At 49.2% G+C, this 27,963-nt stretch overlaps 2 protein-coding genes across 3 annotated transcripts; one reads left to right on the forward strand and one right to left on the reverse strand.

Annotated features, from left to right (window-relative positions):
* Positions 1 to 1,417: 1,417 nt before the first annotated feature.
* Positions 1,418 to 23,220, reverse strand: GDNF (glial cell derived neurotrophic factor). Of its 2 annotated transcripts, XM_048057775.2 has the most exons (4): positions 23,088 to 23,220; positions 21,708 to 22,081; positions 20,262 to 20,459; positions 1,418 to 4,348 (listed from the first exon to the last, which is right to left on the reverse strand). In XM_048057775.2, the coding sequence occupies exons 3-4, from the start codon at positions 20,431 to 20,433 to the stop codon at positions 3,864 to 3,866; spliced, it is 657 nt and encodes a 218-aa protein (XP_047913732.1). In that variant the 5' UTR covers positions 20,434 to 20,459; positions 21,708 to 22,081; positions 23,088 to 23,220; the 3' UTR covers positions 1,418 to 3,863. The 2 variants fall into 2 exon arrangements, with proteins under 2 accessions (XP_047913732.1, XP_047913733.1); XM_048057776.2 differs by lacking the exon at positions 23,088 to 23,220 and having other exon boundaries at positions 20,361 to 20,459; positions 21,708 to 22,399.
* LOC136788967 (uncharacterized) lies at positions 20,738 to 23,094 on the forward strand. The gene is made up of 2 exons (XM_066988163.1): positions 20,738 to 21,790; positions 22,685 to 23,094. The coding sequence occupies exon 1, from the start codon at positions 20,738 to 20,740 to the stop codon at positions 21,662 to 21,664; it is 927 nt and encodes a 308-aa protein (XP_066844264.1). The 3' UTR covers positions 21,665 to 21,790; positions 22,685 to 23,094.
* Positions 23,221 to 27,963: the final 4,743 nt, after the last annotated feature.

Genomic DNA, 27,963 nt, shown 5'->3' on the forward strand with positions numbered 1-27,963 from the left:
AGCTGAAGCTTTCAGGCTGCCTCGGTGCATGCAGGGTGCCAGGGAAATACTGCAGTCCTTACTTGAATCAGAAAAGGAGGCTGATGGTGCCAGCCCAGCCATGTTAAGCCTAGGGTTGCAACAGCAAAACCTCATCTGCTCTCCGTAATATTATCCTCATTGCAAAGTTTGGATGAAAGCTGAGGAAGGAGGATGAAACATCTGCATGCAAGCAGGTTTGGTCTTGCCAGCTATTACATAGCTCAGTCTAAGCTTTTCATAAGGCCAAACAGGATTTCTTCGTTGGCCTCATGCTTCCCCATCCACATAAGAGGAGCTGGGAGGTTTGCGCTATAAGGTCAGAGATCCATTATCAAAGCATCTCACCATCGTGTTTTACATAGACATTCCCTCCAGCTCTTGGGGAAGTGCACGATCTCCACTAAACAAAATGCTGCAGGTCATTTCCATGCTAAAAGCTTAATGTGAGCTATATTGGGCCAGACTGCAGTCAGCAGCCCCTGTGCACGGTGGCTGGGCTTTTGCTGCAAGGCATGGGGGAAGTGGCATGTGAGGAGCCATGCCTCCAGCTCCGCGTGCCTCCAGCGCAGCCGCAGTGCTGCCGAGCCTTGCTTTGCATTCCAGCAGCTGTGCTAGAGCTGCGTGCATGGCCTCACTCGGCACAAATGAAACCAAGGCATCCATATGCTGTACATTAAGAGAAAGAGTGTTTGATCTGCAGTGAGCCCTGGAAGCCTCCTGCTCACTGGCTCACTGCTCACATACTCTTTCCTCCTCTCCTCAGCAGTTTCGAGGAGCGCACGGAGCCCAGTGTCAAAACCTGTAAATGCATGTGTTTATCGACACTATGATGGGAACTGCAGCACTTAAAACTGTTGAGAAAAAGCTATTGGCCACAGCCGTAAAACCTGCCCTCATCTTTTCCATGATGGTGGTGGAAAAGAAAAATTCAAGTGGTATTTTCCTATTTAAAGAAGAAGGGAAAATGACTGCCAAAGTGGATGGAATTTAGTCCAGCTGATGCAACGCCCGGGTTAGAAAAGCAAAATGCAAATCTCCCCTGAGCACAGGAATGGCAGCTGTGCATAGCCAAGGCCACCACAACGATGCCGCAGCCTGGCACAGGGAAGGGACAGCTCGGGTAATGATGGGCTTCAAGCCTGCCACCTGGCCTCTTATAGTGCCATGTATTTTGGAGACACGTATTACAGTCACATCACCCATTGATGTTATGTTTTACAAAGAGGTTACAGACGTCTCTGACTAACTGGTGGTGAGACAGAAGAGGAAAGCTCCCCTGCAGACAGGACTTCTTTTTTCTCCAGCATTACCCCACGCAGCTGGGGACAGGGCAGTGCTCTAGCTCAGGAGGGGTACAATGAGGAAGAAGCACAAGCAACAGCCAGGTAACAATAGAAATGAGTTTTATTTTGTAAAAAGTTATAAAATGAATATTGTACAAAAATAAAGTCTGTAGAGAACTTTGGTTGATTAACACAAATGACTGAGACATAAATTGCAGGTGAAGTAAAAAAACTCCAGAGAAGCACACTCCTGTTTTCAATAAGGTCTTAAAAAATAAAAAAAATCACAAACTTTACCCTTTTGTATTTTGAACATAGTGATTTACTTTGGTGGCAGCCTCTTTGAGCTGCGCAGACAATGCTGTGGGGGAAAGTGCTGAGCAGCGGGGGCTGCACACCCCCGAGCGCTGCGCCCAGCCAACCACCCCACAGAGCAACTCAGCCCCAGCCTGGCAGGTTGGGCTGATAACGCCCAAATCACGCCGATGCCGATGGTGGCATCTCAGCTGTGCCCTGCCCAGCACAGGGGCTGAGGTATCCCCATGGCCCTGCGGGTGGTCTCTGTGCTGCCTCCATCAGCCCAAGAAAGCTGGGGGGTTGGACCTGATGATCTCTTGAGGTCCCTTCCAACCCCCTACAATTCTGTGATTCTGTGATTCTGTGAAAGCAGCGGAGGTCGGGGCTGAATTATATTTTGCAGACACTGCACGTCTTTCTAGGTGTGTTCTGAATTTTTTTGACCACTAGAGCCTTCTTGTCTGGTGCCCTAGGGGCCCAGGGCAAAACGAGTGAGGAGAGTCATTGCATGCATGAGATAAAAGGTTGGACCATCCTTTTTGTTTTTCAATTGGGATCATTTTTTCTTCCTTTTTTTTTTTTTTTTTTGGTTTTGTGTGAGTTGATGCTTCACTGATTGTCAGGTATGTCTAGTGACCTGCACTGCTGCTCCTTCAAGGAAAATAGTCTCCAGAACGAGTGGTCAGGTACAAATGCCTTTGCTGTACTATCCCCTTCACTGTAAGGAAACTCTGCTCTGGACTGCTCTGCTGCGTGGGTATGATCCTGTAATGTTTTAAAATAAATTATATAAAACTCTTTGGTTATTTAACACAATTGTTTATCTGCAGGCTATATTAAATCCAGGGCTAACTAATAAGAGGGATTTAACCTTTTCTATATGGAAATATGGAAGGAAAAGCTTAAATAAATACAACAAGAAATTATAAGGCTAAATGTGATTAATTTCCATTTGTCAATAGTTATACGAGGTCAGTTGGCAAAAAGTGTGAGAAAAAAATGTGGCTACATTTTAAATATGACTAGAATTAGTTTGTCTAACAAATGGCTAATGTTGAGCCAAGTCCTGCGACCCTCACTCATGTAGAGCTGTATTTGCTCCTGCACTGGCATGACTGTAGTCACTTTCAGAAATGCTGGTGAACAGGAGGAAGGGCTGAAGACTTTGACACTACATTCTGTGAACATAATCAGGTTTTTGTTTAAAAGCAAAAAAGGTAAAGTAAGTGATTTTTTGCATTCAAGTTAACACTTTCAAAAGCATGGACCATTGTTCCCAACTTATTTGTCTCTCTGTATCTTCCAAGCACCTTCTACTTTGGCACCTTTGAAAAGAAACTTTAATAAATAAGGAAAGGAGACTCATTACCGAACTGTAATAAATAACAATAACTTAATCTCAATAAATATCTTCTGTATATTTATGTCTCTGAACGGATGCATTGCATCAAGTAGTCTCTGCTCACTCACAATGACCAAATACAAATGTAGTTACCCAAGTAACATTAGTCCTTTGTAAACCAAAAGAAACACGTTTTGTGTAGGCCAGGCTTGTTGTTTCTCTTACTATACTAGGAAGAAGTGCTTAAAAACTCAACTTGTTCTCATAGGTAGCAGAAGAATGAAATCCTACGCTTGCTTTGAAGAAACATGAGATGGAAATAACCAGACTTAACCAGTAAGTGGAACTGTTTTGCTTTGTCCCAATACTGGCCCTGCAGAACGTGAGCCTGGGAATTTTGACTTTTGGCCGATACCATCTTAGATTAATCTCACTATAGTTTAGAAGTGGTCCTAAGCGCTGAGGAACCACCCTTCAACGAGCAACAGCGCAACGTGTCATTCGGTAGAGCTGAGGGCACAGGGGATGAGCAGGGTACCCCTAAGCTGCTCCTCAGCTCAGCTTCCTGGTGCGGGTGGGGGTGACCGCACCGCAGTGTGGTACTGCAGGGTTGTGTTTTTAAGCACATTCCTCATGGATCCGAGTCTCACTGGTGGTGGACTGTGTCAAATGGGAACGGGAGCGCGCACGCCATCCAGCCATTGGCATCTCCACCCGAGCTTTTATCTACTTTCCCGTCAGACTTCAAAAGCCTCCATCTTTTAGGCAGCCTCGCGCTCCCCTGGGCTCCCACGCCCCCTCGCTCTGCGTTCTTGGTCCTCTTTTCTCCATTCTGAGCAGACGCTTCCCCGGGAACCTTGGTCCCTCTCTTTGCATCAGGGCAGGAATGCAAAACTGGAGCCGCCTCCAGTGAGCAAGTGTCAGACGCATCCACACCTTTTTGCGGAATGTTTTTTCAGTATGTGGTAAACCAGGTTATCGTCCAAAAAGGACAGGTCATCATCAAAGGCTGTGGGTCTGCAACAAGCTTGCCTCACTTTGTCATTGACTAGTTTTTTCTTTCTGGTTAAGTTTTTTAAAATTTTGTCATATGTAGTCTCAGCTGCATCACAAGATCCACTGCAATACCGGAAGATGAGTTCTTCTTTGGTTTCGTATCCCAAATCCAAGTCAGTCACATTTAAATGTATTTCTGTTAAGACACATCCCCGATTTTTGCCCCTTTGACTCCTCCTCCCCTTTTTGTTGGAATTCTCTATGTTCATGGCTGCGTTTTGCCGGTTCCTCTCCCGCCTAGAAAAAATTGGAGTCTGTTTATCTGGCGACCTCCTCAGTCTTTTAATGGTGGCTTGGATAAAGTCCACTACCTCATCAAACTGATCTGGATAATCCTCTGGCATATTAGCTGTTTGAGAAAGAGAGAAAATGCTTTGTCACATGTCAGTTGTCATGAAGAGAAGTTTGTCAGTTTGTGGCTCAAACACACAAGACACATGCAAGCTGCCCTGCCCTCTACTTCAGACATGCTAAAACTGAGGGGAATTTGGAAACTCATTTGGGGAAAAAGAAATGAGATATGTATGTATCTCTGCAGGTGTCTGCTTATGCTTGGTAGCACTCTGGCTCTTCTTTCAGTATTGAATGAACCCTGTCAAAATTGAGGGAAAGAGAATCATGTCATGTTATGAATATTAGTCGTTGGGTGGATGAAGCTACTGTAGAAAGTTACACAGGCTCTTCCTAGCAAGCAGCAAAGGGATGAGGTTTCTTTGATGCAATTTTGTGACTGTAATTGTTAGTTGTCTTTTCACACCAGCAGTGGTTAGTATTGCCAAAGCCACCTATTGATGAGGGTTTGGGGCAGGACACAAGGAGGAATTTCCTGGGGCGCCAGGCTAAGCTTTTATTCTTGGCTGAATGCCTGCTTTTTAATGCTTTTAGGGGATAATTACTATCAGAGCTTTTGAAAATTATCTTGTAGAACTATTTTGTATCACCAGATGCTTATTAGACTGAGTAGAAATAGGTTGGAATAGAAGTATTATGTTAATTTTCAAGGGAAATTTTATTAATGCATTTTCTTTCTATGAAGTTAAATTATCTATTGCATTTTTCACTTGATACGTATTCTACCAGAGACAAATTATTCAAGTAAATTAAATGTTAAAGGCAATGAAATGTTTTGACACTAGTAGAATGAACTTCTTCAAGGAGGGTGAAATTGAATATGTTCTTCTGAAATGTTCTGAGATTTCAGTGTTTCATCATGATTTGGAATAACATCACATCTGAAATCTTCCCATGGAGTAAATCCCTCAGTGTGATTTGTTTTAGTGAAGACAGTGATTTAATGACAGGTCAGGCTGTCAGGGGCCCATATCTAGATGCCTTTATTTTGTATTATTAATGAATGTATCTTAAATACTTAAATAACGTTGCAGTATTAAGATTTTTTCTCCCATTCTTATTGCCAAAAATCGAGTCTTTGAAGACTCACTTCTTCTGCAGGAAAACATAAGAGGATGCTTCTTTCTGTACTTAACTCCTAAGTGCCCACCCACACAGCAGACTGGTTTCACACACCAGAAGGGTGTAAAAGGGCTCCAAAAGGACCTCTACAAATATCCCAAGAACTGCAAATACTGGGAAAAAATATGCCTGATGTGTTGTGCCTTGCCAGGGCTTGGTGCATGCATTAGGCCACAGTGGCTGTCACACAGATGAGACAGGAACAGCTCTGCAGGCAACAGCTCTGTGCCACATTTCCCTAATGAGCACTATAACAGACAGGAGCCTTGGTGGGTGACCAGGCAGCAAATGTTCTCAGACCACATGTGAATGCATTGACCCTGTTCACAGAAGTGGGGAAGATAATGGCTGCCCCCCTTTGCGGCAAGATGTGAACTTTGTTAGTGTAAAAACCTGCTGAAACACAGCATGTCTGCACTTAAGGATGAGTACGGACCCCTCCCCAAAGCAGCCACATCCCAGTGGCACCCTTCTGCACAGTAACAGAGGGATGGATCAGAAATATACAGCTTTTCACGGATGGCTCCAGCAAAATAGTGCAGATTGGTAAGAGTAATGAAGGCAGGTGATTGTGTATCTTCACATAACAAGGGTGACACATGGGAAGCAGGATCCTATAAACTGAAGAGTTTTGACCTGGGAAAAGTGAATTCCACTTTGTTTTACAGGTATCCATGCTAAAGGCAACAATCTCTAAGACCAGTGGCTCTGAAGAGACACAAAGAAGGGATGTCTGCTACCTACACAGCCATATGGGACCCGAACAAGGCAGGGTCCTGTGCCAAGCCCCATAGTCTTGTCCACCAATGGCAAGTGCACCCTTCGGGCACTCCTTTGCCACTACCTCTGTATCAGGTACCAAAACACCCACTATGAGCCATACCTACTGGAGGGGGGTAGCACGGGTAGGTGCATCCATTGAATGCACTGCCTGGCTCTTGCAGGACAGGCTGGTCTGTCCACACCATATAAATACTTCCCTCCTGAAAAAGGTCCTGGTCAAGGTGGTAGGTGGGCTACCTCTTTTAGGCAAGAAGAGGTAGGCTCCATGCTAGACCTAGTCAAGAAAGACAACCCACTTGGAGATGGCCCAGCACCCACTGCTGAAATACAAGCATGTCCCTGGCACAGATACGGATGGAGAGGGCTCTGGCAGGAGGCACTTGCTCTTGTTGCTGTGGGACTGGCTGGTCTCTAGGTTTCTTACACAGAAACTCATGACTCCATAGGGAAAGATATCTCTCCCTGTTGAGATAGCTCTGTCTGTGCCATTCTCTACACTCACTTTGAAATTACCCCACTCACACTACTGTGACTACCCCAGCCCACACATATGTCACATACTCCTGGCCCAACCCTTGTAGCAAGTGTGACACAACGAGACCGAAACACAACAATCAGGGAAGCATACCAGGGTTCAGCAAAACCCATGCGGCAGTCAACCATCAGGAAGAGGATGAGAGATTGTTACAGGGAAACCCAGCCTGGAGACCCTTGTCTGAAACCTTCAGCCTCATACTTATCTCAAGCCTGGTATGCTGCTGATGCAGCGTGGGAAGTGTTTCCTCCCACCTAAGAAGGGACTAGCAAAACTGTGGGTTACCTGAAGAAATAACAACCCACCTGGGCATATCGTTTTTAAACTGCTTGCAGTTCAGGTGCAAAGACGTCACTCACCCCTGTGACAGTGCTATGTGCAGGAGTCTAATTGGTCTACTAATGTTAATCTGATGGTTAAAGGGTTGAAGCACTGTCCTGCCCAGGCCAGTGAAATATGCCCTGGAGAGTAGACAAAGAGGGGAAAAGGCCCATGCTGTGGACTGTACCCCATTCGGAGCCCATGCTGACATCTGTCCTGGTTCATGCAAGATCACGACCCCAGCTGCACCAAGGGAGCTAATGTCACTGAGAGCCTTCTGCACTGCAAAGTGGCCTGTGATATTAAGAGGGAGGAAACACATTGTAGAGGAGACCTATGCAACACTAACGCAGGCATGGGGTGTCAACACAGGAGAAGGTGGAAGCAGAAGGGAAAAAGCAGACAAATAACCAAGCCAACAAGGTAATGACTAGAGGAGCCCTACCTATGCACATGGACTTGTTGCAACCAGAATAGGGGGTAATTAGCAGCATGACTGACTCCACTGATCTCACCAGGGCTCTAACATAAACCACACAGGAAGGACTCCGAGCTGTAACCAGGGATGAAGCGTGCATGGCCAATGCTGCTAAAGGAGCTGGAGATCCCTGCTCAGCTCATCCCCTCTTACAACATCAGGCCACTTGGGAGACTCACTGGGAGGTCTGCCAGCACTGTGAGTATGATGAATGCCAATTTTCTATCTCACGGGTGGACTTCCCCTTCAGCCCGGGGAATTGGAAAACATGCCAAGCAGATATCCAAATCAGTCCAGAGGACTCCTTCAGTGACCCTCAGTATTTGGGTATTACATCACTGGAGGAAAGAAAAGGCATGCAGATGATATTTGGGAACCTGTGGGAATGGTGGGCACATGGCCCACCTTGAGGAAATGTGCTGGACCTGTCAGCCCTGGACAGGGTCTGCCTACCTACCACTGCACATGCTGTTACAGGACTATGTGTGTACATGGTTTTAAACACAATGGCAGCTGTGTTACTGGGCCATGTGTTGAATCCTTGCAAGCTGTCATAAGCAACAACACCCTCTACCTGCGGAGCCCAAACTTGTCACTATCAATGCAGCGATGTGCCTTTTGGCATGGACCTGTGCCCCTGGTACTGCATCAAGTGCAGCTGGACCCAGCAACCACTAAATGATGGGCCCAAGCAGTGGGAATTACACTGACTGGAGTGGCTTGGCGCTAGTTTTCTGCATATCCACTAAGAGTGGCTTGCAGGGTTTTGACAGCCAGGACAGCCTGTAAAAAAAATGCTGAAGTGGGATTCTGGGCAACCAAGCAGAAATGCTCTCATTAACAAAAACTGTGATGGGCTGAAACAAGGCACTAGAGCTAAGTGCTAAGTTACCACCAGACATCATACATGAATAAGCAATAACCACTGACCAAGGACTAAGAACCATGTGAGGCTAACAGATAGCAGGGAAGGTGAAGACAGACAGCAGGACCATCCCAGCCTGAGGTGCACTCAGTAGATGTGCTCCAGGGATGCTGAGAGAGCTCCCCACATCACAGCCACTGCATGATGAGCACTTGTTTGGTCCATGAACTGCAGTAAGTGATGCTGGCGGTGAAGGGGGTGCTGGGCTGTGCAGCCAGGGAACACCAGCACACTCTGAGGGGCTGCCTTGGCATCCAGTGCTGGTTTGTGCCCTGAAAAAGGGCACTCGATTCAGCCATGTTCTCCTTTATCTAGTTAACCCTCTGTTGCAAACAGTTTGAAAACCATTTATATTCTCAGAATGAAAGTCTACAGCCTGGCAGCTTTGCTTCTCTAATACACAACACTGCATGGACCCTGCTGGCTTAACTGTGCAGTAGGAAGGGCTTTCTGTGGGGACTTCACATCCCTGCGAAAAAAAAAAACAATCATTATCCCTACCTATAAAACACACAGTTGGCACGTGCATATGTGTGTGTTATATTTGCACATACACATGTACAAATATATATAATTACACACACACACACACATTTTTTTCAAAACAAACTGATTTACTGACAACACCTCCCTTCTGGTGGAAAAGCTGAGAGAACAAACATGACAGATGCTTGTCAAGCTGTACAAAGTGCCAGCAGAAAATGCTCAGACACTACGGCAACAAAAGCAGCAAAATCTTTTCTGAGCAGCAGTTCCTACTCGCTGGCTCCAGGGTGTTAAAAGAATCAAAACTGAAAAATCTGAAGCCATATAGGATAAGGTAAGATGGGACAGGATAGCCCACAACAGCATGTGCTCAATACAGGTTAGTACGGTTGGCTCATATGTATATCAGTGTGACACATCTCAAAGCAGGCATTCCCTGAGGGAAAGACCATGCATCCTGGACATGTAAAATTTCCCGTGGTGGGCACATGGCCTCAGTGTATCTTGCTCACAGCATGGGAGAAGGGCTCACAGACCCCAGGGGGGCAGTGTGATAAGGCTGAGCCCCATCACTTACAACAGGGTGCCACGAACACTCACAAGACCAGTGTAAAGTCATGAGATTTTGTTTGGGGTTTACGTCATGTTTTTGAGAGTCGCTTCCTGACTGTTGAACTCTCAGAATACCACCCCACTGAGATTCTCCTTCCCATGGCATTAACCCCCTTGTCTTTCTTTCTCTTCTCTCGACCCTCTCACATTCCAGTTATAGATATGCTTTAGCATCACCTCTGCCTAGCACCCCGTCAGCAGGAGCATGGGGCAGGCAGCGGTGCCCCAGCAGGAGCTGTGGCAAAGTGCACGTGTCCTGCTCACAGTCACAGAATGGTTTGGGTTGGAAGGGACCTTAAATATCACCCAGTTCCAACCCCCTGCCATGGGCAGGGACACATCCCACCAGACCAAGTTGCCCAAAGCCCCATCCAGCCTGGCCTTGAACACTTACAGGGATGGGGCATCCACACCTTGCTCTCCTGCAGCTCCCTCTTTCAATGCTGTGCCAAAGACCTGACCTCTCAGCCAGGAAGAGGCAGAGCCTTCTCCTCTGCTGGCAACCACAGCATGAGCGTGCCTTCTAGTGCTGGAATGTCAAGAGCAGGGGCTATGAATGGCAGCCACTCTGCTTTTGGGCAACTCTATCTTCCATGTCCAGCTGAACCAGGGCTGTTGATCTGCCAGATGTTTCTCAAAGGATCAGAAAAAATGGTAAAAAAGCAAAGAAGGAAAGAATGAAACACCACAGGACTGCTAAACACAGCCATCTGGAAAGTGACCAGGCTGGGAGGTCAACAACAACTATCCCAAAACCTGGGAGTAAAACAACAGTAAAGAAATGAGACCCATTTAAAATAAGATGCTTAGAAAACAAGAATATTTGCACCTTCTGCTTGCTGTCTGCAAGCTGCCGGCTTTTTTTTTTTTGAACCTGTAGGGCACAGTCAGATGACCATTTTGACCCAGGTTAGGAACTTCCCTGTTGAATGCATGACAAAATTCTTGCTTCACTGCTGCTCGCCAGAACCTGAGGCTTTGACCTTCCTGTCCCCAGCCCGGTCCCTGTGCCCTGGGCACTGTAAAAGCTGTCAATGGGTGCAGGTTTCTGCAGCAAACACCCCTAGAGCTCCCCACCAGTCCCTGCAGAAAGCCAACCCAGAACCCTGCTTTGGGCACTCAGGGAAATGTGCCTTCCTCTGGGTGCTTTCTCTGCTGCAGCTCCAGAGCCTGCTGTTGCATTTCCAATTAACTCGAGACACCATGTGCCAGCGGGACAGGGATCTGGTGCCTGTGCTTTTTAGAACACTGAACAGTGGTCAGACAGACTCATACATAAAGTAGGTCTAAATGAATATCCAAAGCAAGCTTGTCGCATTCTCAGGAAAACTGTTTCCATTAAGGAAAAAATGGACATTTTATTTCTGTCTGTTCAAATGGGATCAAAATTACATTTTGTAAAACTATTCCTTTGATTTCACTAGCAACAGATTTATTTTAAAGCCAAATATTCCCCTGCAGTGGCAGTAACCCAGCATGGTAGAGCGAGAAACCCTCGGTTTGTACCTGACCACAAATTGGTTTCAGTGGGAACAGATGGATCTTCAGCTTTTGAGAAAAAAAATCAAGTTACTCATTTTGGTGCCTGGTTATGGATTTAAAAGGGTAACTACAGTCTTTTCTAACCATGCTGTTTATTATGGCTTACAAGAAAGGCTTAAGTTCTATTAACTGCAAAATAATAATTATAGAAGCAGGTTTTCCTTTTTATTTCTAATCTCATAAAATTTGAAGTTTGAAGGTATTGGGAACTGTATTTATGGAATCATTTTCTCTACTGATCTTGGGAAAACATAAGCATGTCACTGCAGTATCAGCTGACGCTCTGCATATCCTGAGTAAAAGTGATTGAATAAAAGTCACATAAGGTATACTAAAAACGATAAAATTGTACTTTTGTTTTACATTGTATCTTTTATGCATATATTTGTGGTATTGTGTAACGACTACATCAAAACATCATGCTAAACATTTAATACAATTACCAGGATAATATTTCACTTAAACACAGCTGTCTTTCAGTTAGAGAGGTTCAAACAGCAGCATTCAGACTCTTGTTTAAAGTAAGATTTCAAAGTCCAAGGGATTTAATCCAGCTAATTATAATGATAAGCACTATTTAGAAAACCCAGATCCAGATCTGTGTTAACATCAAATGGCCCTTTTTCAAAAACAGTTCTGGTACTTTCATCTGGGCCCTTAACTAAAATATTTTAATTTCCTTTCTTTCCTGGTTAATTTTAAGTTTCCTCCAAAGTTATAACCACAAAGATGTTTGTTCTTAGATCATTTGTTAGTGGGAAACATACAAGTCATGTGCCTCTAATTATAACTGCAATGAACCAGCCTCATTTTTTCACTGCTTATGAAGATGACTCTGCTATACCATTTATTCATCAATTATTTTATTCTTAGCTTGCTTTGTTGTAATTTTTCCAGGTACTCATTATAGTGGACAAGCCCTAAAACACTGAATCTCTCCATCTCATACCACAAAGGCATATTTTAGGGGTCCCCTGGAGTAATCTGTTTGTGGAATTGCGACCTTAGTGAGACAAAAATACTCATGTTATGATCATTCTGCTTTGTAAAGAAAGTGTGAACTATGATGGGAATAAAATATGTATTTTACATATTTTAATGAAGTACTTCTCGTGAAAACAAAGCTTATCACACCGGCTTCAAATGAAAGGCAGTTGCTAAAACTAGTTACACTAAAAAGTTTTCAGGATTTAAACAATTAAAACATCACCTCTTTGAGGAACGACTTTACTTTCATGCCTTGCATGAAAATCTGTGAGGCTAAGAGTGAAATGGAAACCAGCTGGTTGTGTCCATTAGGTAACAGAGCATCAAAGACAGCAGGTCACCTCATCTTAGTACAGTTCTGGTTCACTGCCTTGCTCCCTGCCTTGCCAGCTCCCAGGAAACACCACATCCCTGCTCACATGCAGAAAGGTCTCAGAAATGGAGCCTCCCGCTGGTATCACTTGTTTCTCATCAGGAAAAAGGGCTAAGTAACTTGGCTAAGTAACCTGGGGCCACTCACAGCAGTCAGGTATGATAAGGCAGTACTGGAAACAGGCACAGGGTTCAACAAGATGTACTTGTTCCACATGGAGCAGACAATTTTCAGTTTGTAGCTCACCAGCTCACTGCCAATTCCCATGTTGGTCACACTGCTGAACCTGCAGAGTACTTCATATTTTCACATTACCATGCTTGGTGCCTCCCCTTGCATCCTTTGCCTGCTTTCTCACAGGTATGAGATGCTCAGTCTCCCCAAGAACCTCACTCTGTGGTTCCCAGCAGGAGAAGATAAGGTAGAAACAACAAGACCATCAAAATTGCTCCCAGTGGGGGAATGGCTTGGTAACAGGAAAAAAAGCAAGGCCAGGTGAATTGGGTGAGGTGAAGGAAGCTGTATTGCAAACTGACCAGTCCACAAGAGTTTCTTACTCTTAATCTGGTCCAAATGGGAGTCATTCATGAATTTCTGCCTGACTTTGGGGCTGAGCACCTCCGCTGGCCTCCCTGGGGCTGTCACATCTTGCAGTCAGGTAGCAAGGGACCAGCAGGCGATGTGGTCTCACCTCTGACTGAGAGCTTTGAACAACCAGCTCTGAGGCACTAAGGACAGACAGCCCTTCAGCACTTGCTCCTGAGGTTTTGATACAGCTCCTTCAGTAGCTGCTAGGACCCTGTCCTGGTCTTACTGCACAGAGGCTGTATTCAAGCGCACACAAGGCAGTCTCTGCACCTGAAGAAGTTACAGCATGAACAGTGTAAAAAGGGAAAAAAGAGGCAAAGTGGATGCCCTCTGCCTGAAGCCAATGACGGAGCAGGAGCCAAGGCTGGGTGAGGAACACACCTTGCCCACCAAATCTCCTCACTAAGGCCTCGTACACTTCCAGATCTGTACCATGCTGCAAATATATAGCTTCCCAGTATAAGTTGGGTTTATGCTTAATTCTTGGTTCTGTTCCATCCCTGAGACAGCCTTAAAGAAGCCTTAAAGAAGTACTGGGACCTGAAACTAGCAACAGGGCATGCAGCTAGCTAACGGGCATGGCATGGAGACTTAAACGGAGGAAACACTGCTGGTAATAAAAAGAAACTCTCTTTAGCATTCCTGGTGCAGAAGTGACCCAGACCAGCCCTCACATGGCACCAGTAAAACCCCACATGGGTCACACAGCACCACTTCGGTGCCAGTTCTCTGAACCTGAGCAGCACAAATGATACAACAGTAGAAGCACTGTTTCCACAACAGCTCAACACAACTCCGACCAAGCAGCTGTACCTGGGATGCTCCTACACTGCATCTCTTGGCTTTAGGGCTGTGCCAAGGAACAAACATGGGCAGCAATGCAGCAGGAAGGGGTCCTGTCCCTGTCTCTATCCTGGAGCAGAAAAGCACAGCCATGTGGGCAAAGCCATGACTGATGAACCTGTTGGGACAATCTCTGCTGCTGTCAGATTTTGATTTGGCCTATAAATGATAAATTTGCTTCCTGTATTTCAACCTTTTTGCAATACAAATGATATGTAAAGTTTTAACATTAAAGTTTTGAAAATGTTCTTATTATATTCATCAGTTCATGGCTCTCAAGCAGGTGCTCCTGCTCTGCTGCAGGAGATGTCACAGTTGGATGTGTGGACCACAACCCATCAGATGGGGTTGGTGGCTGCTCAGAGGCAGCGAGTCTCTGAAAAGCTCTGCCTCCTTCCAATCCACTATGCTGGACACATGCCTCCTTGTCAGAAATTTTGTGAGTCATTGCTGGTTTTGTCAAAGAAATCTAATCTGTTTGGGATGGGAGCAGAGATAGTCCAGATATTTGTACGTAGCTTGTTAGATGAAGGGGATAAGACCAGCTTGCCTCAAAAAATGTGGCCACCTGAGAAGTTCTGGCATACCTGCTGTACTACTGCCTTGCCCACATGCAGAAAAACAAGTATTTTGAATCCAGCATTTGCTTCTTTTTAAGCCTCAGTAATCATTAAAGCATTTGTACAAGTCCGACTGAATTCAAAGAAATGCGCCTGCAGTTTTCAGCATAAGTGCTGTGCCAATAGATACAGACCAAGGCAAAAGATTAAATATCTGCTAAGTCATACACTGTGGCTTTTTTCCTTAAAAAAATGCTGATATTTGAAATGTCTTACATAATTCATTTTCTGTCCTTGATCTTAAAACCAGACATATTTTGTATCTTAATGCTTTGTTTGTACCTGTCTCAAATATATCTTTTTGATTCTATTTTCTTTCTTCCCTCTGTAAGCAAGACTGGATTGCCAACAATCATTGAAATCTTTCCTTTGGTTCCCCTTACCGAGTAGTATTTGCTCAGAAACTACAGCTGTTTATCTCAAAAAAAATGACCATCCTGCAGTGTCAACCATTCTACCAGCACTAGTGTGTCAGTGGCCTCATTAGATGTCTGATGATCCTGAACATTGTTATGCCACAATATTTAGTATTCTCATTTATTACTTGTCATTAACTTATTGCTACGGAAGTATGAGAATCTTCAGCAAGTGTCATTATGTGGGGTTTGGTCTGTGTACTCCAAGTTTTAAGTTACAGTTTCTTGGTCGTGCGTTTGTGTTGGGGAGGGATGAAGACTGGATATTTGCGCTAGATCATAGAATCATAGAAACATTAGGGTTGGAAAAGACCTTCAAGATCATCTGGTCCAACCACCGCCCTACTACCAATGTCACCCAATAAACCATGTCCCTAAGCACCACGTCCAACCTTTCCTTAAACACCCCCAGGGACGTTGACGCCACCACCTCCCTGGGCAACCCGTTCCAATGCCTGACTGCTCTTTCTGAGAAGAAATGTCTCCTAATTTCCAACCTGAACCTCCCCTGGCACAACTTGAGGCCATTCCCTCTAGTCCTGTCACTAGTTATCTGTGTGAAGAGGCCGACCCCCAGCTCCCCACACCTTCCTTTCAGGCAGTTGCAGAGAGCAATAAGGTCTCCCCTGAGCCTCCTCTTCTCCAGACTAAACAGCCCCAGTTCCCTCAGCTGCTCCTCACAGGACTTGTGTTCCAGGCCCTTCACCAGCTTTATAGTCCTTCTCTGGACACGTTCCAGGGCCTTGATGTCCTTCTTGTAGTGAGGGGCCCAAAACTGAACACAGCACTCGAGGGGTGGCCTCACCAGAGCTGAGTACAGTGGGATGATCCCTGGTCCTGCTGGCTGCACTATTCCTGATAAAGCCAGGATGCCGTTGGACTTCTTGGCCACCTGGGCACACTGCTGGCTCATGTTCAGGCGAGCATTGATTTTGGTGGATGGGATCTGATGACCCCAACGGCTTCTCTCAGCTTCTGTAACTTTAAATATTCTATATCTGCCTTATGCAGGAACACTAAAACTTACAAAGTCACTGCAGCCTATCATTTTGAGGATTCTGCTCTAGTGGACAAATAACGCCTCTCCCAGCAAGCCATCAACAGCCATCACAGAGCTGACAAGGATTTCTAAAATACATTCAAGAGGCCTATGAAAGGTGACCAAGAAATGCATGTTGAGGTATGTTATCTAGCAACCCACATCTGCAAAACATCTAAAAGGATCCGCTCTTCCACTGGAAAAATTTTGAGGCCCCTAAAATGAAAAGGAGCAAAGACATAAAACTTAAACAAAGGATAACTGTTAAAATGAGAATAAAACCAGATTCTCTTGCATTTCAATCATTTTCTCCTTAGGTCTCTGAACACCCTTCAAGGGAGTATATTCAGGAGATATACGTGACTGCAGCAAGAACAGCTTCTAGGGCTACACGCATCTGGATTTACCCAGATGTGCCCTAGAACATGTCTTCTAGAATTGTGCGCATGAAAAGAAGACAACTTTGAATGCTTGAGATTTCTAAATGCCTAGAAAACCTGGGCGTGCCCATGCACAAACTTTACTATATATATGCTGGCCTAGTGACATACGCGCACTCAGTCTGAGAGTGGCTGGATGCACCGGCTGCACTGGATACACACAGATCGAATGACGAGTGTGGCACCTGCTCGGCTGGGGCAGACAAAAACCTCTCCGACGCATTGCATTTACTGTGCATGGGCAGGTTGCCTCTGTGGCTTGTGGGTGTCTTGCACTAAAGCACATCTGCTGCACTGTGAGGGTTTTGGGCAGGAAAACCTGGACTGAGAGTTCTGATTTGTAACACAAAATCTGTCTAATAAGTACTGTAGGAAAGGAAATGCAATCATTTGGAAGTATAATTTAATATTGTTTTTGCCTTTAGAAGCCCTATAATAGCACTGTTCATTCTAGATACTTCCATTCCAGCTAAATGTAGAACCTTAACATTAAACACCCAGGAGCAGGGATATGAAGAATGTTTAACAGAGGTGTAACGCACATGTAACATGGTGTGTTATGCTATAGCGTGACAAAGGAATTCTAACAATAATTCACCATCCTGTGGCCATGGAGTAACTCGGTCATTATAATTCAGAGAAATATCTTCTCTTTCCATTAAAAAGTGAGATTTTTCATTGATTTTTGCATATATACTGCTAGTTCTTACTCAAGATGCCCACTTGATCAAGAGATTACATGCCATGTCCTGGATCTTGGGATACTCCAACCCTCACACATGCTGATTACAGCTATCCAGGGGCAAGTAATTAAAAAACATATTTGCTGGGAAACACATAAAAGTCAAACTAAGTGTTTTTACAGTTATTTGGTTTATATTTGTTCTGTTCACACTCACTATTTAAGCTAATTATGTCCTTCTACCTGCAGACTGTAGCATGAGGGAAAAAAAGGAAGTGCTTTCTACCTTTACAGACTCCCCAGGTACTCTCCTTCACGTGAAATAAGCTGTCCCGTGAGCACTGATGCCTAAAACACTTAGAAACACTGGGATCATCTCAAATGCACTAGAGTTACAGAGGCTACTCTCACCCCAGCGTCCAGTCCAATGAAAAATGCAGAAGACTGCAATTGCCAACACTCTCTGCCTTCTCTAATTACTGTCCTAAACAACAAAGGTCAGCACATTACACCTGATCAGCCCCGGAGGTGAGGACCTTGCCTGTAGGCTGGAACGAAGGAAGGTTTCCAGCCAACCTGAAAGAGATGGGGTAGCATCAGGTGACCCCAGAGCACTTTGCAGAGAAAGCAATCCCATCAAATGAGAATGCAGAAAGGTGTTGAGAGCCTGGGAAAACAGATTGGTGCTCCAGCAAGGTGTTTGGCCTTCCCCTAGGAGTGGGGCTTGATCTCACAACGCCCTGCTGCCTGTGGCGTATCAGAGACCTGAGCTACCCCACCCAGCCTGCATGGGGACCACTTTAGGGCAGAATCATGCACCCCTCTTCAAACGCAAAAATGTAGCACCCCATCCTGCTCAGGTTTTTGAGCTGCCTCCTGCAAAGGTGCTGTGCTGGCTGCCAGCCCCCAGGGGTACCAAGGCATGGCGGGCCCACCAGCAGGCCGTGAGCACGCCCGATGCTGGGAGAAAAACCAGGAGGTCTACGCAACACAGCTGCCACCCCTCTTGTGTACATTGTTCTGTCTCTTCCCCGTGACAAAGGGTGCGTGGCACCCTGGTGAGCAGAGAGGAACAAGTGCACCGAGTGCAGGGCTGTGGTTACTCCAACAGGGTGTGCGGGCCTTGGTGGCCTGGATGGGATCGGCCATGCTGGGAGGGATCGGCCTGGATGGGATCGGCCTCACGGGCTACGTGCTTGCAGCCTGCTCCTCAGGCACCACACGCTTTTAAGTCAACAAAAACAGTGCGAAAATGAATCAAAGTATTTCAGCACTTTCTTACAGCTGCCTGTCTCCCCTGACTCACTCGGCTTGGCAACTCGGCTGAGAAAAGAGTCTCCAGCGTTTGGGCAAGCGTGCTGTGCTGCTGCTGTGCAAAGATCACAGGAACACCCTGGGTTTTTCCAGGTTTTTTCTGCTGTGAAGAGCAGCGCTGGTATTTTCCCTTCACAGCCAGGCCCATAGGATCCATTAGGAGGTGGAGGCCGAGCTACCAGCCCTTTCTGGAAGGACCGTCCTGGGCGATACCTAGAAGCCCTCTCTGTCCTGGGAGGAGAGGCTCTGGGACAAGACTGGCTGTTCACACTGCCGCCACACAGGTTAACACAGCTCATCTTCCTCCTTGCTTACCCACTCCACAGAAAAAAAGGAGGAAACAGTGACAAGTTCTGTACTGCTACCCATCCCCTTGAGCTGCTGGCGAGACACCAGCTCACAAGGAACCGCATTCCCAGAAGTAACTTTTAAGATAGAAGTGGCATTGCATAAATACATCCTCCCTGGAAAGAGGGAGCACTAATGCTCTCCTGCCCTGTGCTGCCTCCTCCCTAGCACTCTTCTCACCAGAGAGCTGGTGTCGCCGCCAAACTGTGCCAACATCACCAGCACAACACCCAAAAAGCTGATCCCTGCCTCTGGTGGGACGACTCAGTGTCCCAGTACCTTCCCCACCACGGCCGAGCAGCAGGGGATCGGGGTTGGGACTGGAGAGGAGGTGGCAGCCCCAGTAGGGGGAAAACACAAGCAAGGAGAGGACACAGAGGAGGCCAAGTGGAGAACAAGGCGCAGGATGCTGGAGAACAGGAGCAAAGTGGAGCCACGGGGCACAATTCCCCGCTCGGCACCTCCACGCTGCACTAGCCCGGCTGCTCCCGGGGAAATCAGCACGGGGCTGCCCATGGCCAGAGCCGCGACAGCCGCAGGGAAGGACATGCCTCCCGGTAAGGAGATAAAAGTGAGCCTCAGTCACTGGATTCTCTCTGCTACGAGCTAGAGGGAACGGGATGAGCAAGGGCAAAGGGAGCAGCCTCCGAGCTGTGTCTCTGCCTTTGCCAAGTGGACATCTCCACAATCCATGTGAGTATTTTGCCGCTTCTTATTGAGCCATATTAACTCCCACTTTAAAAAGCCACCAGTGTTAGCGTAACACTCACATACCACTGTTAAAATCCTGCATCTGCTATTGTAGGAGACCTATTATTAGCGAGGCATTATTATTATCTGTCATTTGGACTGTAAGCTGTCTTACTGTGAGCTGGTTCATGTGGATTGCTCTGCACCAAGCTCCTAACCCCACCACTGCTACTCTTCTGTAAATTTCCATGCGGACACACTGCTTTTGGGATAAGGATCCAAGGAGGATTTAACGAAACTCAGCAGCACTCCAGGATGTGTACAGTGCCTTGCAGCATGGCGCAGTGTCCACCAGGACCTGTGCCCACTGCAGACAGTGAATAACTGCATTGGCAGCCCTGAGCAGTGAGAGGAGGCTGAAGTGGTGGGGAGGGAGTTTCAGCACCCATGTTGCATGGTGCCTGACCCTCCCACGGCTCCTTTGCACACAACTAACTTCCCCATCTCTCAGAGTTTTTCAACCAAAGGGCTCCTAACACTGCTGGGAAGGAAGGGCTGGACTGGGGGTCACTGCCATCTCCAGCCCCAAGCTTTTTAGGATGACTGGGTTTGGAGCTGCTGGAGCCAGACCAGAGCTGGTGGCCCTACCTGGGGAGATGCGGGGCAGAAAGCAGGGGGGGGGTCCCTTCCTCACCCTGATGCCTGGGCAAAGGGGAGCGGGTTTAGCAAGACAGACAGTGGTGGCTACAAAGGGGAATGTTTCTTACAGTCACTGTGCACAGCATAGGGAGGCGGCAGGCTGATGGGGGAGAGATCGTCTTCAGGCCCCTCTACCACTGAAGGGGGCCCCTCGGGAGGCATCTTACCGGTGGGCAGGGGCGAGGTGGAGACCGTGTTGAGCAGCACCACGCAGACAGCCACAACATCCCATAACTTCATCTTAGATCTCCTTCCAACACGGGCCCCTGGCAGGGAGGACACGTCGGGTTAGCTCCCATCTGCTGTGTTCCCCCAGCCCTGTCCCTTCCCTGCCTGCCCTGAGACACCCTGGGGACACAGCAGGGGCCAACAACCTGCGCCCAACCGTGCCCCCCCAGACCCTCCTGTCCCCATCTCGTGGGACCTCCCGGTGTGGGAGTGGGGCTGCGGGGTGACCACCAGCCCCTCTATGCCCAGGCATGCTGCCTGGGGGGCAGGCTGGCAGGTCCCAAGGGCCTTCGCTCAGGGCCAGGTGGGTGTCACCATGTCCCCGTGCTGGCTGCCAGGTCACCTTGTGCTCATCCTCCCCCAGCACCTGGGCACCTGTCCTGGGGCTGGGACAGGGTGGACCCAGCTGGCCGGGGGTGCAAGGCTGTGCAGCTTTGCTGTGCTAAGGTCAAACTTTCCTTTCTCTCCTCTCTCCATCCCCAATCCTTTTCCTTTGCCCTTGCCTTTTAATTTTCCCTGTCCCCTTTTCTTTTCCCCTTTCCTGCTCTCTTTTCTCTTTCCCCCTCACTTCCTCCCCTTTCTTTTTCCCAGTCAACTTTGCTTTCCCTTTTCCCTTTCCTTTTCCCTTTTCTCCTTTCATTTCCTCTCTTCTCTTTCCTTTCCCTTTTCCTCTTTTCATTCTCTTCCTTTTCCCTTTTTCTCCTTTCCTTTTTCCTTTCTCCCTTATCTTCTTTCCCTTTCATTTTTTTTCCATTTCCTGCTTTTTTTTTTTTCCATTCCTCGTCTTTGCCTTTTCTCTTTCTCTTCATGTTTCCCTTTCCCCTTCCATCTCCACATTTTCTTTTTCCTTTCCTCCTTCCCTTCCTTTTTTTCCCCCCATTTCCCTTTCGTTTCATTTTCCCCTCCTCTCCATTTCCTCCTTATCGTTCTCCTCTCCTTTTCCTTTCCCCCTTCTCCTTCCCCCCGTCCTTTCTCCCTTTCCCTCCCCTCTCCCCGCTCCCCCCGCACCCCGACACCCACCTCCCGGAGCCGGCAGCTGCCCCGGGACCGCTTCAGCCCGGCCCGGCCCCGCTGGGCGGCAGCGGAGGGGTCTCTGCGGGGGGCTCCGGCCGCGGGGCTCCGACCCCTGCCCGCCGCCGCCGGGGCCGCTGCGCGGAGCCCGTCCAGGCTCGGGCGCTGCCCTCGCACCTCGCCGGCACCGGGGCGCCCCGGGGGGGCGGCCCTGTGCCCCCCATCCCGATGAGGGGACCCCTCCCGCCCCGCCGCGACCCCCGCCTCGCCCTCACCTCCGAGCTGGTCTCGTCGGACCCGAGACGGACATCAACGCCGGGGAGCCGAGCGGCCGGACGGGCGATGCATGGGGGGCCAGGTCGGGGTCCGGCCGCCGGGACCCTCTTTTTGCGCGGTGGGGGCAGGCGTGGGGTAGGGGGGCGAGGTCGCGGGTCTGGGTGGAGGCAGAGGGGAGCCGCCAGCACAAGCGAGCCCCGGCGGCCTCCCCCGGCCGCCGCAGGTGCTGTGTCCGCGGCCGGTGCCGGGGTCTGTGCCCGCTGCGGCCCCGGGGCCGCACTCAGCAGCGGCGGGAGCGGCCCGAGCCGCGGGGAGCGCCGCCTGGCAGCGGGAGCTGGCTCTGGGTGCTGCTCTTGGGACCCTGCCTGGAAATCTGAGAAAGACACTCCATCAACAACTGCGGGGAGTCAGATGAAGACATCAGGGCTCCTGTAACGCCAGCTGGTCCAGCACCGCGGGGAGCCGCGCACCGCTCGGACACGCACGCAACGGCGGGAAGGAGAAAAAAAAAAAAAAAAAAGAGTGGGGAAAAAAAAGAAAAAAACGGGAAAAATAAAAAATAAGAGCAGCTGAGGAGGAGGGGAGGGGAAAAAAATTAAAATCGCACCACCCCCCTCAGCCTGCTGGCAGAATCAGAGGCCGGCGCTGGGATTTGTAGCGCCGGTAGCAGCAGCAGCAGCAGCAGCAGCAGCCAGGCTTCCTCCTGCAGAGCGGGGATCCCGTCGCGGCGAGAGCTTAGATCCAAGCGGGGAGCGGCGGGGGGCCGGGCCGGTGCCGGGGCTCGCCCCAGCTCCCCGGGAGCCGCCGGGGCTCCGCGGGCGGGGTCGGGGGCGAGGCGAGGCGCGGGGGGCTCCGCACCCGCGGGCGGAGGGGAGCGCGGAGCCGGACGCCGGGGCTTTGCCAGGGCGACTCTGCGCCGCAGATGGATTTATAGGGCCCTTTGGCAGTGACGCGCCCTCCGCTGATTCGCTTTCAGACCCAAACACACGCTGGCCCCCCGCACCGGACCCCGCGGAGCCTCCAAATATCTCCCGGCTGAAGTCACCGGCCCGACATACCGTACGCTGCGCGCCCGGCGGCGCAGCCCCGCGGACACCCGCTTGGCCCCGCGGCGGCCGTGCCGGGCCGTGCCGGGCCGGAGTAACCCAACACCCAGCCGCGGCGGCTGCAGGGGCTCCGGCCCGGCCCGGCACGGCCCCCCCCGGCCCCGCCGCCGCCCCCTCCTCGCCCCCCGCCGGCCGCAGGTGCCCCGGGTGCGCCGCGCTGCGCTGCGCGGCCCCTGCGCGGGGGGCGGCGGCGGGGGGACGCGCGGGAGGCCGCGGCGAAGTGGCCGTAAACAGTCTCGGCTTACAGCCCCGCGCCCTGTATTTATGACTCACCCAGTTGTCCGGAGGTATGAGGTCCTCATGTCGCCGGTGCTATGAAATTAACGCGGCGGGCGGCTGGGGAGAGCGCAGGGGTTGCGCGCCGGCCAATAAAGCGCTCCGTCTGCACCGCGCTTCTTCCTTTTTTATGATTCTTTGTTGTTGTTGTTATTGTTGTTTGGTTGGGTTTTGGATTTGGCGTGCGGATATGGCTGGGATGGGGCGGCGGGACCCCGCGGGGCACCGGAGCCCAGGGACGAGGGACACCGGGGGGGGACCGGGAGGACGAGCCCCGCGCTGGGCATGGCCGGGCCGGCGGCAGAGCTGTCACCGAAAGCTGCCGCCCGGCCGCGGGATCCTGCCAGCCCCCCCTCCGCGGGGTGTGCGTGCGGCTCTGGCTGTGCATTCACACGGGTGTGTGCGCGCCGGATCGCCCCTCTCTCATGGGGAAGGAGAGCAGACCCCGAGACGCCCCGACGGGGACCGTGCCCGGCCCCACACATCCCCACACATCCCCACACAGCCCACATCCCTATCCGCCGGGGCGGCTGCTGCGGCAGGGGCGGCCACAGCGGCTGCCGGAGGTCCGGCAGGGCGCGGAGGGGGATACGAGGACCTCAGGTTTCCCTTCTCCCTTCCCTTCTTCTTTTCCTTCCCTTCTCCCTCTTTTCTTTTCTCCTTCTTTTCCCCTCTCCCTTCCCTTCCCTTCCCTTCCCTTCCCTTCCCTTCCCTTCCCTTCCCTTCCCTTCCCTTCCCTTCCCTTCCCTTCCCTTCCCTTCCCTTCCCTTCCCTTCCCTTCCCTTCCCTTCCCTTCCCTTCCCTTCCCTTCCCTTCCCTTCCCTTCCCTTCCCTTCCCTTCCCTTCCCTTCCCTTCCCTTCCCTTCCCTCCAGCCCAGCCCCAGACCCGCTCCCCTGCCTGCCCCAGAGCCAGCTGCACAGCCCTGACCCCTTGGTTAGGAAATAGGGTGAGGTCCCTGGGTATGGGCTCCAGAGCCAGGCTTGTGGGCACTAGCAGGGCTTTCTGGCTTTTACTTCATCGGTGTGCAAGGTGCAGATGCCCCAGGTCTGGTGGGGATGTCGGGCTGAGGGCTGCAGAGGGGATCACGGGTACCCCACTGGGTGAAATGGGTGCGAGGTTCCTTCCCTGTGCCCTCTGCAGTCTGCAGTGAAGTTCTGGAGTCATATTTAAGGGAAATTTGGAGAGGTCTGCTAATGTCATTTGGACGGGTTATCAGGACAAATATTTCTGAAGGTGGCATCTTCCAAATTTCTATCAGATGGCCAGAAGGAGAGATGAATGCAAGCCTCCCCTTGAAGCCCATCGGGCAGCACGGCTTTGCCATCACCGTGGTCGTCAGTGCACGAAGGGGGAATTTCAAAACTATCTTCTGATACATGGAGGATTTGTGACGAAGGGGGCAGCATTCCTCGGGAATGTGCCCCCCGCTCCACAGGGACAATGCACTCGCTACTCAAATAATGTCTGAATGAATTACTTTACTAGCTTATTAAAAAAATCAGGCTATTTATTTTTGTAACTGTGCCGTTTGGGAAAATATCAATTTGCACAACAGAGATGTGTCTAAGAACAGAGGAGTAAAACACTTCCAGAATATGTAAGCTCCCAGGGTAAATCTGGAACAGTATTGCACATCAGCAGTCTTAACATCAGTCACCTTAACTTTTTTCCAGTATGGACAATCCATTGGTAGGCACCTGGAATAAAAGTTTCTGAGTGCAGCCTCCTCACAGGCATCAATGCATTGGTGGAACATGACGGAGCAATGCGGGAAGAAATGGTATATGTGGTATCTGTACAATAAAGACACAGGCATCTGATAAATGCGTCTGTTTGTATACACAGACAGACGGGACCAGGAGCAGGCACTACAAGAAGCAGTGGCCGGTTTGGCTCGGCAGCACTGCGCAGGTCCTGCTCGCCCTGCCACGAGGGTAGTTTGTACGTGGATGTGAGGTGGGCGATGGCCGCACGTGCCACATGCTGCTGGAGCTGCACGCACAGAGCACCCTGTGCCCAAAGTGCTGGATGCACAAAAAGCCAGTCCCAGCTCCCAGCCGTAACAGAGAGGTTTCAGGGATGGACGCGGCTCCTCTGTTAGGGGTCAAGGACTGGGAAGCACTGAACGAATGTCTTGATTACCCTGTTAACACATACTGAGACAGGAGTCCCGGTATTTTAACTGAGAGACCATTAGCTAAACCCTCGCTGCATGTACTGGATAAAATGAGCTCAATGTGTTATTCCTTTGTGTGGGTTTTGTCAGTGCAAAGCCACTAATTTCCTAAAAATAACATCAGGTGGTGAAGCCAAGACAGAGACCGTGTATCTGTAATACTGCAGGAGTTTATTTTTTCTTACTATTGTAAGCTGCTGAGAGCCCAGTTTTAACATGCGCATTATTTAGCTCACGTGAGTCACAGCAAAAGGAAATGTTATGCAGATGTCCTCGCTGCGCTGATAGGATGGTCTAAATAAATGGGGAGCAAACCTGCTGGCTGTTAATCACGCCAGTAATGTACCTGCTTCCCCTGCACCGCCTCTGCCGGTCCCAGGGCTTAGGAGGGTGACTGAACGCCTGGCGTGCTCCTACTTCATGGAAACCAATGTAGTTGCTGGAAAATGTCCATAGTTCTATTAAAAGCTAACAAAAGCTATTAAAAAAAAATAAAAATCTTGAGAACTGATTATATTTTTTGCATAGAGAACATGAAGTTTTAAGCACAAGTGTTTAGGAGCTGCTTGAGATAAAAAAAATGGTGAAGAAAAGAAGGAACTGCTGCTGTCAAAAAAAAAAAAAAGGGAAAAGAAAAAGAAAAATGACCCATTCAGACCTAAATAAAGTGTGTCTTTACATTGTAAAGGTTGCCTCTTTTAAAACAAGCTAAAAAGCTGCTTGACATTATGCAGTATGGTCTCATTTTTTGTTTATATGTGTCAACATGATGTATAGATCTCTTAAGATGTCAAGCGCTCCACATTGTAATTTCCAAGTTACCTTTGAAATATGAAGCATGATTTCCTAGTCGAAGCATGATTTCCTAGTCACAGCATGACTGCTCGGGCAATAAGCAGGTGTTCCTTTGGTATTAGGAGAAGAGGAGGTCACACTGCTGTTGAAGTGAGTTCCCCTGGAAGTCACACCAGGAACAGGGAGACGTGCAGAGCGGATTTGGGCTGCAGCTGCCTCACCCCGCCTGGTAACGAAAGCCCTTGGTCATCCCTCGACCTGCAGGAGCTTCTGTGGGATCAGGCCATCGCCATGAAAGTCAATTTTGAGCATTTATTCCCTTTCTTTAAGGTGATTTAGGTTGGTATAGAGGCAGGTGTTCTGGGGACACGGGTGGTCGTCCTGCTCCATGCTGGCACCTAGTGCTGGACCTGCTCCCGTGGTACCTTTGTTTTGGGGACTCGCTGCCAGCACGGGGTGAGACCTTCATTTAAACGAGAAGCAGAGTGACAGCATGGTGGCACAGACACCCTCCTGGGCAGCACATGCCTCTTGGGGCCCTGAGGATTTATCTGGATGCCCAGCCTGTGCTGGAGCCCAGACTATCTGCTGTTGCTCAAGTGACCTAGTTAAGGCTGGAGCTAATTGCTGTGTTTATGAGAGCTGCAGTGAGTGGTGCCAGGGCCTGTTCTTTAGCCTGGGGGCCAAGTGCAGTCGTTTGACCACATCCGTCCCGATCCCACCCGGAGAGGGGCTCCCGGTCCCTGTGGATGCCTGCAGCCACCCAGGGATAGGACTGCTGGCACAGCACGGGCCCCAGCATGCCAGTGGCCGCTCTCCCGTCCTGATAGCATCAGTGGCTGGGCCTGGCAGCATCCCCCATTGCTGTTTATTTGCCCGGGGTAGGTGCAGCTGGCATGTCTCCGCCTGCTCTGTGCAAAGGAAACAGGCTCTGAGCAGGGGCTCTTCGTTTGCTGGGGCGCAAGGAGGAGAGAAGACCTCCTGTGTCTGAAATCAGTCTGAGATGTGGCAAAGAGGGCTTTGGCTTTGGCTAGGTATTTGCAGAACTTTATTGTAAATACCTGCCTTTAGAGTTTAGCTTCTGTATTGATAAAGAAGGTTCAACATTTATTATTGGGATAGGGAACACTCTAGGTAAATTGTGTTCCACTAGCCACCTGGGCAGTGTCCCATGCCCAAATTACTGCCCTCCCTCCCTTCCACCCAAACTTCAGGTTCTTTTATCCGTTAGGAGGACATTTTTAGGGAGACACTAGGAAACCAAACAAAGTTTTTGTGCTAAAGCCCTTCGTGCAGTAGTTGCATGGCAGAAGGCTACTCCACAGAGTAAGGGGATCAAAGATTCAGGGCCCACTGTTGCTGCATACTTCAAAGATGTGTCTGATAACAGAGTGTTTAAAACTTGCTAATTAAATGTAATTGTAAACAGCTGTCACATGCTGCTACTGTTTTAATTGGCATTCATCACAGCTGCATCTGTACTGTGCTCCCACTGGGATCCTGGTGCGTTTGCTGTAATCTCAGAATGTGTCACCTTTTGAGAGATTAGGAGATCATAAAAGCATGAGGGCAACATATTTGTCAGGGTTGAAGGTCACTAATCTGTGCTGAAAGCAGCCAAGAAGAGTGAGCCATGCAGAGGGACAACTGGAATCAGCAGCAAGGTTTTGTAAAACTAGTGAGATTTTCCATCCAGATCCCCCCCCCAAGGATTCTTTCCGTATTTCTGAATTTGTATCTCAGTGCCAGAAGTCAGTGGAAGACACAAGGAAGGTCATTCAGAAGTATTCATTAGATTGTTGAACTTAACTTCTGCCAGGCCGTGTTGTCAAAAAAATCATTGAATTTTACAAGATACATAGCAGAAGCCTGACTCTTTCAGCCGAACATCCCTTCTAGCC

The sequence above is a fragment of the Anser cygnoides genome, chromosome Z (assembly GCF_040182565.1).
Source record: "Anser cygnoides isolate HZ-2024a breed goose chromosome Z, Taihu_goose_T2T_genome, whole genome shotgun sequence".
In the NCBI taxonomy this organism is placed as follows: Eukaryota; Metazoa; Chordata; class Aves; order Anseriformes; family Anatidae; genus Anser; species Anser cygnoides.